Source organism: Chrysochloris asiatica, unplaced genomic scaffold (genome assembly GCF_000296735.1).
Source record: "Chrysochloris asiatica unplaced genomic scaffold, ChrAsi1.0 scaffold00026, whole genome shotgun sequence".
Classification (NCBI taxonomy): Eukaryota; Metazoa; Chordata; class Mammalia; order Afrosoricida; family Chrysochloridae; genus Chrysochloris; species Chrysochloris asiatica.
This window is the reverse complement of record NW_006408544.1, coordinates 17,913,591-17,926,403: the sequence shown is the minus strand read 5'-3', so window position 1 is coordinate 17,926,403 and position 12,813 is coordinate 17,913,591. Positions and strand designations below refer to the sequence as shown.

General features: G+C 38.6%; 1 protein-coding gene across 1 annotated transcript in view; it reads right to left on the bottom strand.

The window, feature by feature from the left end:
• The window catches only part of ZYG11A (zyg-11 family member A, cell cycle regulator), an 83,470-nt gene that overhangs the window by 43,078 nt on the left and 27,579 nt on the right, over nt 1-12,813 (bottom strand). Inside the window, exon 3 of the mRNA XM_006839862.1 lies at nt 4,748-5,499. Coding sequence (XP_006839925.1) covers nt 4,748-5,499 — 752 coding nt within the window. The remainder of the gene's footprint in view (nt 1-4,747; nt 5,500-12,813) is intronic.

Below are 12,813 nucleotides of genomic sequence, written 5' to 3'. Positions count from 1 at the left end.
GGCAACATGCTCCTATCTAATTTAATCAGGTAAAAAAGAGTGAGGGTGTACATATAGAAAAATTTTTAATTACAGGGAAAATGATAAAACCTGGACCTTCAGGCAAACAAAAATTAAGCGTAACTTCTGTTCTTCTAAACACATTTACGAAAATTAAAAAACTGACTGGGAGAAAATATTTCCAAAATACAGACATCTAATAAAGGAATTATACTGAAAATTTAGGACAAATTGTTAAAATTTGAGGCAAACGAACAATGGGTACGAAAGTGGGTAAAAATTTAAATAAGACTCTTCCTATAAGTTCTATTCATAGTCATCAAAAACCAGAATAATAAAACCAAACCTTAACTAGTGCGTACATAAGCAAATCATAGTGTAGTCATACAATTGTTGTTAAGTGCTGTTTAGTTGGTTCCGATTCATAGCGACCCCGTACAGGGTTTCCAAGGTGCGGATAGTGAGTTTGGACCATTGCCACACCAGGACTCCAGTCATACATTACTACTTAGCAATTAAAAAAGAACTAGCGAGACACAGACTCCTGGGATAGTACTGCAGGATCAGCACCGGACTGCGAACCACAAGGTCAGCTGCTCAAACCCACTAGCTACTCATATATAGGGTCGTTATGAGTCAGAACTGACTAGATGGCACTTAACAACAACAACTACAGTGAAACATAGAATCATAGTTTAACCTAAAAAAAAAAAAATAAGGTAAATGGGAAAAAGCAGGTAAAAGGCTATAATTAAGATTGCATTTATATGACATTTTGAAAAAGGGACAACTATGGAGAGAGAAATCGCTCAAACTGTATACAAGCTGTTTCACATAGAAACTGAGTTGGGGTGTTTTTGGGATTTTTGTGTGTGTGTGTTATTGTTGTTTTTTAACAAACTGAAGGTTTGTGACAATGATGTCCAAGAGTAAGTGCTCACTGTGTGTCTCTGTGCCCTATTTTGGTAGTTCTGGCATAGTTGCAATTTTTTCAATATTATTTTAGCTGTTACCATGATCTGTTATCAGTGATCTTTGATGTTACTATTATAATTGTTTTGGGATGCTACGGACCATGCCCATACGAGAAAGCAAGCTTAATCAATAAATATGTGTGTGTGTGTGTGTGTGTGTTATGAATGCTCCACTGGCCAGTCTTTTCCTATCTCTCCCCCATCTTCTCCAGCCTCCTTATTCTGAGACTAGACAATAATGAAATTAAGCCAACAATAACCCTACAATGGCCTCTGAATGTTCAAGTGATCAAGGAAGAGAGAGTTGATGTGCAATATTCATTCTTGTCTTATTTTAAGAAATTGCCAGTTGCCCCAACCTTCAACAACTACTCTGGTCAGTCAGTCAGTCAGCAGTCATTGACACCAAGGGCAGACCCTGCACCAGCTAAAAGATTATGCTTCATTGAAGGCTCAGATGATAGTTAGCATTTTATAGCAATAAAATATTATTAAATTAAGGTAAGTACATTGTTTTTTAAAGTATAATGCTACTAGGTACAGCTATTGGTCTTTCCATGTGCAGAAGAAAGAAGAATGATAAGAAATGAAGAGGCTTGGAATCAACTAGTCCAAAGGTCTAATGGGATATGTGGATGAACATCAGTGTCCATGACTCTGAAACCAGAAGAACTAGGCAATGCCCCAGCTACAGCTATCAACTGCTCTGAAAGGGATAACCTTAGAGGCTCCTGGATAGAGTGGGAAGAAAATGTGGGACAAAACTCATAATTAATCAGGAAACATGATTACAGAAAGCTTGTAAGCCCGTCTTCAACCTATAACTGATTGGAATACCTAAAGGGGTTCTAGAACTTGTCCCGAGAAATAGGCTTCTTGCAGAGCCTTTGCAGTATATAGGACCTTAGGGGGAATCCTGAGCCCCATCCAGAACCTTCTTAAGGTGGGACATTGCCACTTGAAAGGACAAGACCAGAACATTTGAATTATGGTATGAGAGAAGAATACTGAATATTCCATGGACTGTCAGAAGAACAAACAAATCTGTTTTGGAAGAAGTACAGTTGATTACTCCTTGGAAATGGCCATCATCATGTCATCTCTCATACTTTGGACATGTTGTCAGAAGCAACCAGTCAGTCCCTGGAGAAGGACATCATGCCTTATGAAGTGGAGGATCAGTGAAACAGACGAAGACCCTCAGTAAGATGGACTGACACCGTGGCTGCAACAATGGGCTCAACCAACAAAAACTGTGAGGATGGCTTAATACTGGGCAGTGTTTCATTAGGTTATAATAGGATCCCCATGTGTCAGAACTGACTAGGTGATACCTAACAAAAACATTATAAAGCTAAAAAAAGGTTTATATTCTAAAATTTAAAAACGTTTTGTGAACATTATACATTAAAACCTGAAAGAATAACATCCATCCTGTCCATTCTAATTTTTGGTACAAAAAATAGAAGTATTTCCTGTGTTTTAAGGCTTTCATTCAATTTTAATTTTAGCCATTTTGAAGTAAGCAACATTTGTTATCACCTGAAACAACAAAATTACTTAATCTATTTTGCAACTGATTTGCAAGATGTATTAAGGAGCCCTGTTGTTACTATACGATAAGCACTGGACTGCCAACAAAAGGTCAGCAGCTCAAAACCCATCAGCTTTTCTATGGGAGAAAGATGAGCCTTGCTAATAAGCCCACTAAGACTTACAGCCTCGGAAGCCCTTTTACAGGGTCACCATGAGTCTGAATCAACTCAATGGCAGTGTTTCGTTTTGGTATTTGAATATACTTGTATTAAACAAAAGGTTCTCTAAAACACATCTTTTAAATTTACCTTTCCTTACCACTCCACATAAGGTGGGATTAAAATGACTTAAGTTTCATAGTGCTGGGTGAGTGCTGGTGTGGCACTGTAGGATAAGCACTGGACTGATAACCACAAGGTCACCAGTCCAAACCCACCAGCCGCTCTTGGAAACCCTATACGGGGTGCTATGAGTCAGAACCGATGTCAGCAACAGAACAGCACTGGATAGACTCTGGTCTTTCCAACAACTTCCCAATAGTATGAAACACTGTTAAGTATTGCATAATTTTAAATATTCAAAAGCAACTAAATTTACACGCATATTGGGTAAATTTACTGAAACAAAACTTACCATTCTCTTTTGGTGTCCCTTTTTTGATAGTATCTACACTATACACTTGATTTCCATATAAGGTAATTGAGAACTTGTCCCATATATACCAACTTGTCCCATATATATGTCCCATATATGCTGCTCTTTTGATCTCTGTGGTCTTTTGATCATGTGACACTAATGTTATTAATCTGAAATAGGCCTGGCAAACAATTACTGATAAACATTTCTCTAATATACATATTAAATGCAAAAATTCAAATTATGTCTCCATTTATAACTTTATGATGTAATTGATATCTGTTTTCATTAGGGAACCCTGGTGTAGGATAAGCACTGGACTGCTAAACACAGGTCGGCAGTTCAGACCTATCAGCTGCTTCTCAGAAATGCTATAAATTAGGACTTGGAACCAGCTTGACAGCACTTAACCACTGCCTTATTTAGAGTCCAGAAAATTTAAAGGACTTTCAAAAACAACTGCTATTTTCCAAAGAATAAGATGTGAACACAATGAAATTACTCTGCAAACCACTTTGCTGTTCTCTCACCTTAGAGAGAACTACCTGAGGGATAACTATTTAAAACAAAAAATCTTTAAAGAATGGTTCTCAACTGTGAATACACATTAGAATTAGCTGGGAGCTTCAAAATTCCAGATGCCCAGGCCACATACTAAACGAACCAAATCAGAATTTCTAAGGGAAAGAACTCCAGTATTAATGTACCTTAAAAGTTCCGAAGTGATTCTAATGTACAACTGAAGTTAAAAAAAAAAAAAAAACTGTTTTAAGAAAGAAATATCACTAAACATTAATATTTAAATATATGTTGCTTTCAAGCATAACACCATAAGAAGCTATAAACTTACTCTGGAAATGCCTGAAACTATCTTAAGGCTCTTTTTAAAAATTGCTTTTAGCTTATAACTTGGTTAAAAATGGTATTATTCATGGTGACCACCTACCTTATTAATTAGATTCGCCTCTTAACTGAGAAGAGCAAAAATTTTAGAGTCACAAAGACTTGGATACAAATCCCAGCTCTACCACTGAATAATTGGTTCCATGGTTGTAGGTAGCTTCCTGAGTTTCTATTTCCTCCTCTCTAAAATGAGAGGACTCAAAGAGAAACCACAAAGGGTACAACACAGCATCTGTCACATATTACATGACATGTAAATGGCTATATTTATATTACTACCAATGGAGAAGAAATGGAGGTAGGGAGTGTACATTGTTTAAGGTTATACCTCCATGATCTACCACACAGTTGACATTAAATACTCATTGTTGAGCGCCTTAAAGATTTCTTATCTGTTTTTGTAACTCTAATGCCTTGTACTAAGGAGCTCTGGTAGCGTAGTGGTTACGAATACGGATGCAAGCCGCAAGGTCAGCAGTTCAAAATTACCAGTGGTTCCGCAGGAGAAAGATGAGGCGGTCTGCTCACATAAAGATTTACAGCCTCGGAAACCCTGTGTAGGGTTGCTGTGAGTCGGAACCGACCCCACGGCACATAACAACAACAACAATGCCTTGTACTAAGGGTGGTATACAGCAAGAGAGCTTAATTATGTTCTAAACAAATGAAAACATAAGGTATTTCAAATAAGAACAAACCCTCAAGTCTTGCTTTGTAGTAAAGAAGTCAGAATAACCAGCATCCGTAGCCAATAATCCCACAAACTGCATTGTAGGCCGCTGCTGAATAAATACTTCTATAGCTCCATCAGTGATGTAACTGCCCCCAGAAATATCCAGTGACACCACATTAGGCAGGATATCCTTCTGCTGTAGCAAATAAAAAGCTAGGTCTGATTTGAGTTGCCTGTGGTCAGAAATATCAAGGTGAAGCAGGCATTTAAGTTCTTTAATGACTGCAAGAACTTGTGGTTTGGTCATAGTCAGGCATTTCAGATAGTGCATTGTGAGAAATTTGAGACGGTCCTTACAGGTAAGGAGAGCAGAGATGTTGGTGACCAAGGTATTGGATATATCCAAGCTCTCCAGTCTTGGTAACTGAGAAACATTAGCTAGGTCTTCATTATGAAAACAAACATTAAAAACGCTTAAAACACGAAGGCCGGTGAGCTTTCCAAAGAAGTATATACTTGAATCTGTAGGGATACTTGTGGAGTCCAACAGGAGACACTGAAGATTTTGCTGGATCCAGCTATTGCTGCAGAGTCCACTTACGATGTCTTGGACTGGAAGGTCTGTGTGTACTGCAGTAGCATTCAGCTCAGTGAGCTTGTGATGGCAGAAGGCTTTCAGGAATGCAGATGGAGAAAGCTTAGCTTTTTGGATATTGGCCAGCTTCAGCTTCATTTGGTTGCCTTGGAAAATACTCGCTGTTCTATCAGTCAGCTTGCCTACAAGAGAACCAGAACCAGCTTACAATGACAACCAGATCTCAAGACTTCCTAAGACAAAAGCTACTAACAACAATAGTCACTACATTCAATGCTTACTCTGTGTCAGTAATTGTTCTTAACCCTTTACTCTGATTATCTTATTTAATCTTCACAATAGGCCTATAAAGATAATATTATTATGCCTAATATATAGCTGAGGAAACTCAAGTTTAGAGACGTTAAGTAGCTTGGGAATTAAATTGGGAATCAAGCCCATAAAGTTAGACTCCAGAGCGTGCCTAGACTTTTGCACAATAATTTTATTCACAGAGAGGACTAACAGAACTAGATAGGTAAACATGTACAGAAGGTAAACATGTACAGAATTATACAACATGCAAATAACACATTAACTAATGATTGTTTTTGCCCAAATTAATAGATGGTTTTTTGACATTTCACTTAACTCTTCTGAGCCTCGTTTTCTTCATTTGTAAAATGAGAAATACTGTACAGTAAAACCTACAAAAACCAGAACCTGTATAAAACAGAGAAGGTGTGTCCCTGCAGGTGAATGTGCTGGACTGCAAGATTAGTTTGAACTGCAAGGTCAGTGGTTCAAACTCGCCAGCTGATCTTGGAAACCCTATAACAGGGTCACTATGAGTCTGAATTGACTCAACAGTACTTAACAACAACAAAGTAGAGTCCTGGTATGGTACTGCAGAGTAAGCACTGCACTGCTAACTGCAAGGTTGGCAGTGCAAACCCACCAGATGCTCTCAGCAATACTACACAGGATTTCTGTGAGTCAGAACCAACTTGGCACACAAGTTAAGTTGGTATCAATTCAAAGTAGATTACTATAAATTTAGGTTGTATAATGTAATCACTCACAAAGAAAATACCTTTTAAAAAATTATATATGAAAGGAAACAAGAATGGAATTAAAATGGATCACAACCAAAAACAAAAAATCAACTAACATAAAAGTAGGCAGTACTCATGACTAATTTATTGCAATTGTCACAACTGTAAAGGTAGAAGATGTGTAACAAAAGTGGGAGAGTTGTTTGTGTTAAATTTCAGTAACCTAGAGGACCCTAACCAGAGAAGCAGCAGCAGAAGCAGATGTGATGGCATGGAAAGATAGGGCATCTGAGGACTCTAGACTCATGGAAAGACAAAGGTTGTGTGCTGGCGGGTAGGTGGCTGGCTCGCAAAACATGCCCTTTGGTTGTTTAAATGGTTAAATATTCCTGCATGTTTTTGTATACATACTAAAAGAAAAAGAGAAAGACCATAGAGGCAAATACTGTTATCTTGAACTTGACCTTTACTTGTAGATGTTGTTATGTGCCGTGGAGCTGGTTCCGACTCATAGCGACCCTGTACAGGATTTCTAAGGTTGTAAACCTTTATGGGAGTATAAAGCCTCATCTTTCTCCCATGGAACAACTAGTAGTTTAGCTGACCGTGAGATTAGCAGCCCAATTCATAACCACTATGCAACCAAAACACCAATTGAGAGAGAAAGGGTCTTCACATCAAGGATCAAGCCTATCCCCTCAGTACAAAGGGTTCACAGAGACAGGCAACTTAGATATTAGTTACTTAAAATGGGGGGGGGGCTATAAAGGCACAATATGGCTGGCTTACAAATTTTCAAGAGGGAATGTAGTTTCAGAGCTAGTGAGGAAGGTAGAATTCCCGCTGAATAGTTTTCCTCTTGTCTAGATGGGTATGGTGAAAGGAGATAGGGGTAGGAATTTTTTGATTTACTATTACTAGTGAGTGGCTATTATCATAAGGAACTCTGGTAGCATAGTGGTTACGAATTGGGCTGCTTATCTGTTGGCAGTTCGAAATTACCAGCTGTTCCACGTGAGAAAGGTGAGGCTTTCTGCTCCCGTGAATATTTACAGCCTCAGAAACCCTGTACAGGGTCGCTATGGGTCCAAACCAACTCCATGGCACATGACAACAACTGTTATCATGACTAACTGAAATTGTTACAACTTTAAAGGTAGAAGTTGTGTACAAAAAAGGGAGTAGTAGTTAATCTTGCACTCCAGGAACAGAGAACCCTAGGGCCATCAAGAGAGAAGAGCATCAGTGAAACATGGGATCCTAACCAGAGATGGAGGCAGAGGTGATGGCATGGAGAGACAAAGCAGCTGAGGGCTCTAGACTCATGGAAAGAGAAAGGCTGTGTGTGTGCTGGCGGCCAGGAAGAAGGCTTGCAAAACATGCCTTTTGGTTGTTTAAATAATTATATATTCCTGCGTATTTTTATGTGCATCAAAAACAAAAAACAGAGGAAATAGAAGCATATACTGTTAAATTATGATGCACGTAGGGGACTGTAATTGCAATGATTACAGTAAACAAAACATGATAGGATGAGTGCAAAACTGATGTTTTCCCACATAAACTATCACCCAATTCACAATAAAAAAGGAGCTCTGGTAGCACAGTGGTTACGAATTGGGCTGCGAACTACAAGGTCAGCAGTTCGAAACTACCAGGTGTTCCACAGAAGAAAGACGAGGCTTTCTGCTCCAGTAAAGATTTACAGCCTCGGAAATCCTGTTCCGGGTCTCTATAGGTCAGAACCGACTTGACAGCACTTAACAACAATTCACAATAAAAGCTTAAAAAAAAAAGTTGTAAGACATGCAGAAAATAAATACCAAAATGGCAGAAGTCTTTCCTTATCATTAACAGTTTTAAATATAAGTAGTTTAAACTCTCCATTCAAAAGGCAGAATTGGCAGAATGGGAAAGCATCACTTAACTGTATGCCGCCTACAAGATACCATCTTTCTTTAGATCTAAAGACACACACAGGTTGAAAGTACAAGGAGGGAAAAAAACATTGAATGCAAATTGCAACCAAAAGAGAGCTGGAATATCAATATGAACATCAGATAAAATAGACTTTACATCAAAATCTGTTATCAGAGTCCCAGCAATTACACTGTAGGTGTTATTGTTGTTAACTGCTGTGGAGTCTTTCCTGACTCAGAGTGACCCTGTATAGGGTTTCTGAGGCACGGCTGGTGAGTCTGAATCACTAACCTTGTGGTTCAAACTGACCTTGTGGTTGAGCATTTATCCTACAGCAGCAGTATACCAGGACTCAACTGCTAAGTATATACCCCAGAAGACTTAAAAACAGGGATTCTGACACTTGCATCCCAATATTCAATGCATCATTAGTCACGATATCCAAAAGCTAGTAAAAAAAATTAATGAAGATTCCATCAACAGATAAAAAAATAAAATGTGGTAACTTATAGACAGGAGTCCTGGTATGGCACTGTAAGATAAGTGCTTAATTGCTAACTACAGGGTAGGCAGTTCAAACCCACCAGTTGCTCCTCAGAAATCCTGTAAGTCACTAGGAGTTGGAATCAAATTAACAGCACAAACCAAAACTCTTAACATTTCTCAAGCTGAGGGAACTAAAGAAAAAATTCAAGCCTTGACTTTGATTTTTTTTTTTTTTTTAAGTTTTTACTGTGAATTGAGTGAAAGTTTACAGGGCAGCTCTTCAGTTTTAACAAATCATACACCTTGTTTCATTACAATGATTCTAATCCCCTCCATTACCATCAGATAACAGTATTTCTCTCTATTCATCTTAACTCTTTTTTTTTTTAAATACTCAGGCAAATATAATAATTTATACCACCAAAGGGCACCTTCTGCAAGTCCTGACCATTAGCTCTCATTCCTTCTTTCCATGAATCTTGAGTCAGCTGCTCCCTTTCTCCATGTCTCCATCTTGTCTCCATTTCTGGTGTCCCTGTTTCTCTGGGTAAGGTCTCACATACCACTTGTATTCTTCTCCCTTGATGGTGTAGGGTCCTTTGTTTCTGGACCATAAGATTAACTACTCCTCCATTTTTGATACAAAACTTGTACCTTAACAATTACGGCAGTGGCACTTAGTGATGATAACTATTACTCACTATTGAATCATAAGAATCTTATCCCTCTAAATGAAGTTACCTAACAAAGGAAAACCAGTAAGACCAAGCTCTGATTTCTCAGCAGAAACCAGGCAGGCAAGAAGGTAATGGAATAACATACATAAAACTCTGAAAGCAAAAGACTGCCAACTAAGAATCACATACCCAACAAAGCTGTTCCTCAAATATGATGTCAAAATTAAGGCAGAAATTAAAGGAATTTGTAATGACCAAACCAACTTTATAGAAAATGTTAAAAGGTTTTCTTTGGATTGAGAATCAAAAACAGCAAACAACCACCTAAGGTTACCATTCATTAAAACATTACCCAGAATTCAATCCAGATATAGAAGTACACAAACCTCAAAGACTGAAAGTAGGGAACCAGAGATATCAATGTATAACGAAGTCAACAAAAAAGCAAAAAGAAGGAATAGTATAGATATAGAACTTCCAAATGACAAGGATGTCAAGTAGATTTCAAAATAAAACAGACTGCTATAAGCAGGGGGAAAAAATGATCAAATAACAGACTAACCTCAAAGAAAAATAATACACCTGTACATCAAAATGTTTAAAAAGAAGCAAATCAGACAGGTTTAGTAAACATTAACACAACAGAAATGAAAATAACAAGAAAACCCACAAACAAAATGAACTCAGCATAGAAAATTATGTGGAACAAACAAAACAGCAGCACCACAAAAAACACACAGAAAAATTACAACAATCAATTCATACCTACTGATAACTACATTGAACATAAATGAATTAAATGTACCAGTCAAAAGACATAAAGAACAGAACAGGTAAGAATACAGTATCCTTCACTATGCTGTCTACATGAGACGTATCAAAAAGGTAGATACAGCCTAAATGCCCATCAAAAGAAGAAGGGTTACACTCTGATACATACACACAACGTACCTGCACACATGGAGGGTTCTGTGGCCCACGGATCTATGGGCAAGGAATCAAAGGGGGAGAAGACAACAGCAAGAGCCTGCACCTAGAGTCTCTTCCAAACCACTCTAGAAAATGGTGTGGTGCTTCCAAAACCTTATGATCCAGCAATTATTCTACTTGATATATAGCCACAAGAAATACGAGCCAGAACACAAGTAAATATATGCACATCACTGTTTACCGCAGCACTAGTCACAAAAGAGAGAGACAGGACAGCCTAACTGCCCATCAATGGAAGAATGGATAAACAAACAATGGTACATACACACAATGGAATACTATGCTACCTCGAAGAATAAGAATGAAGCTGCAAAACACCTCATAATATGGATGAACCTTGAGAACATTATGCTGAGTGAAATGAGTCAGTCACTAAAGGACAAATATTACATAATACCATTATTATAAAAGCTTAAGAAAAGATTCCCAATCTAAAAGAAAAATTCACATGATAGTTCTATGACAGGCATGGCAATACATAGAAGGGTGAGGAAGGTAGATGAACAAGGAGGATAGAGGCAGACTTAGGGAGGTATACATGGGCTAAATGAAATAGAGGTAAATAGTAATGTATACACAACCTTTGAGTAAAAGGGCTCTGTGATACACAGATCCAGCCAAAGTCGGAATGAGTAATAGAGGAGAAATAATGTTAGGGGTTTGAGTGTCTTATGGATATTGGTTTCCTTGCCTTCTATTGTAAAATAGACATTTAAGTGGAATAAAAAAGAATATTGGGAAATATGATTTCAGAAAGCTATAACTGATTGGACTGATAAATGGGGGAATTAGAACTTGCCCATGGTTGAGTCCCACCCAGATCCTTCTGAGATGGGACAGTCCACTTGAAAAGACATGCAGACCAAGCCGGAAGAACAGGAGATATTTCTTGAAAAAAAGACCAGCAGAAAAAAATTAGACTGTTTGACTGTTAGAATATCAAGCAAGCTGTTTGCCTTGGAGCCATCAAGGCAAGAGAAGTCAGTTCATAGAGTAATCCCCCTTCTAAGACTGAAACTCAAAGGGAACACATGAGCAAGTCTTGAATCCTCGCTGGTGACTGCCTTGTCCTACTTTTTAGTGAAGAGGGGGAATGCAGCAATGAAGACCTGGGCTGAGTCTGGTCATGTTCTACAGGCACCCACTGACCTTGATATAAGAGAGAAAAAAGGAAGGACTGGATAGTTTACAGTTCTGGGAGGCATGTGAACTCCCGAGCCCATGGACACTGAGCCAGCCACTGGAGACTAGAGCTAAGACTGAAGTGGCCAGCTGGCCTCTTGAAGGGAGAGGCATGCAAGAACTCCCAAACTTGCAGAGAGTACTCATTTGACATAGTTTGGATGGACAGCTGATCAGAACTCAACCAGATGAAAATAAACAAGTTTGATACAGGGACCAAGTATAAAGTGCTGCACTTTGATAAACTAGACCTTTGCTTATGGATGTAGTTGCTCAAAATTCCAACCGAAAGGGAAGGACTCTTCATATCAAGGATCAAGTTTGTCTCCTCAGTACACTGGGAAAGTGTACACTTTCATCTCAGTACACTGGATGGGCAATTTAGACACTGGCTATCAAAAATGGAGGGCTCTACAGGCATGAAGTGGCTGGCTTACAAACTTGCATGTGCTTAGTTTCAGAATAAGAGGGGTAAGGCAGAATCCCCACTGAATAGTTTCCCTCTTTTCCATATGGTTCTGGTGAAAGCACCTGAGGGAGGATGATCAGGATAGGATATTATGATCCCAATGTGTGCATTTGTTATCAGGACTAATTGTGATTGTCACAACTGTAAATGTAGAAGATGTGTAACTAAAAGGGGCAGTAATTAATCTTCCATTTCAGAAACAGAAGACTCCAGGAGCAGCAAGATGGAAGAACATGAGTGGAACATGGGATCCTAGCTAGAAAAGCAGCAACAGCAGAGACAGTGGCAGAAGGTGATAGAATACAGAGATAGGGCCTAGAGGACTCTAGGCCCAAGGACTGAGAAAGGCTGTGTACCTGCAGACAGGAGGCTGGCTTGCAAAGTGTGCCCTTTGGACATTTAAACGAATATTTATTTTCTGTTTTGTATGTGTATATCAAAATAAATAAATAAATGGAATAGAGGTAAAACTGTTAACTAATAGTTCATGGAGGGGACTATAATCATTGCAATGGAACAAAATATGATTTATTGGTTGTAAAACTGATCATCTGCTGTAAAGTTTCAATTAATTCACAATTTAAAAAAAAAAGGCTATTCTTTTTTGGGAAGCCTACTGATGTTTGTTGTTGTTGAGTGTCGTCGAGTCAGTTCCGACCCATAGCGACCCTGTACAGGGTTTCCGAGGGTGTAAATCTTTACGGGAGTAGAAAGCCTCATCTTTCTCCCGCGGAGCGG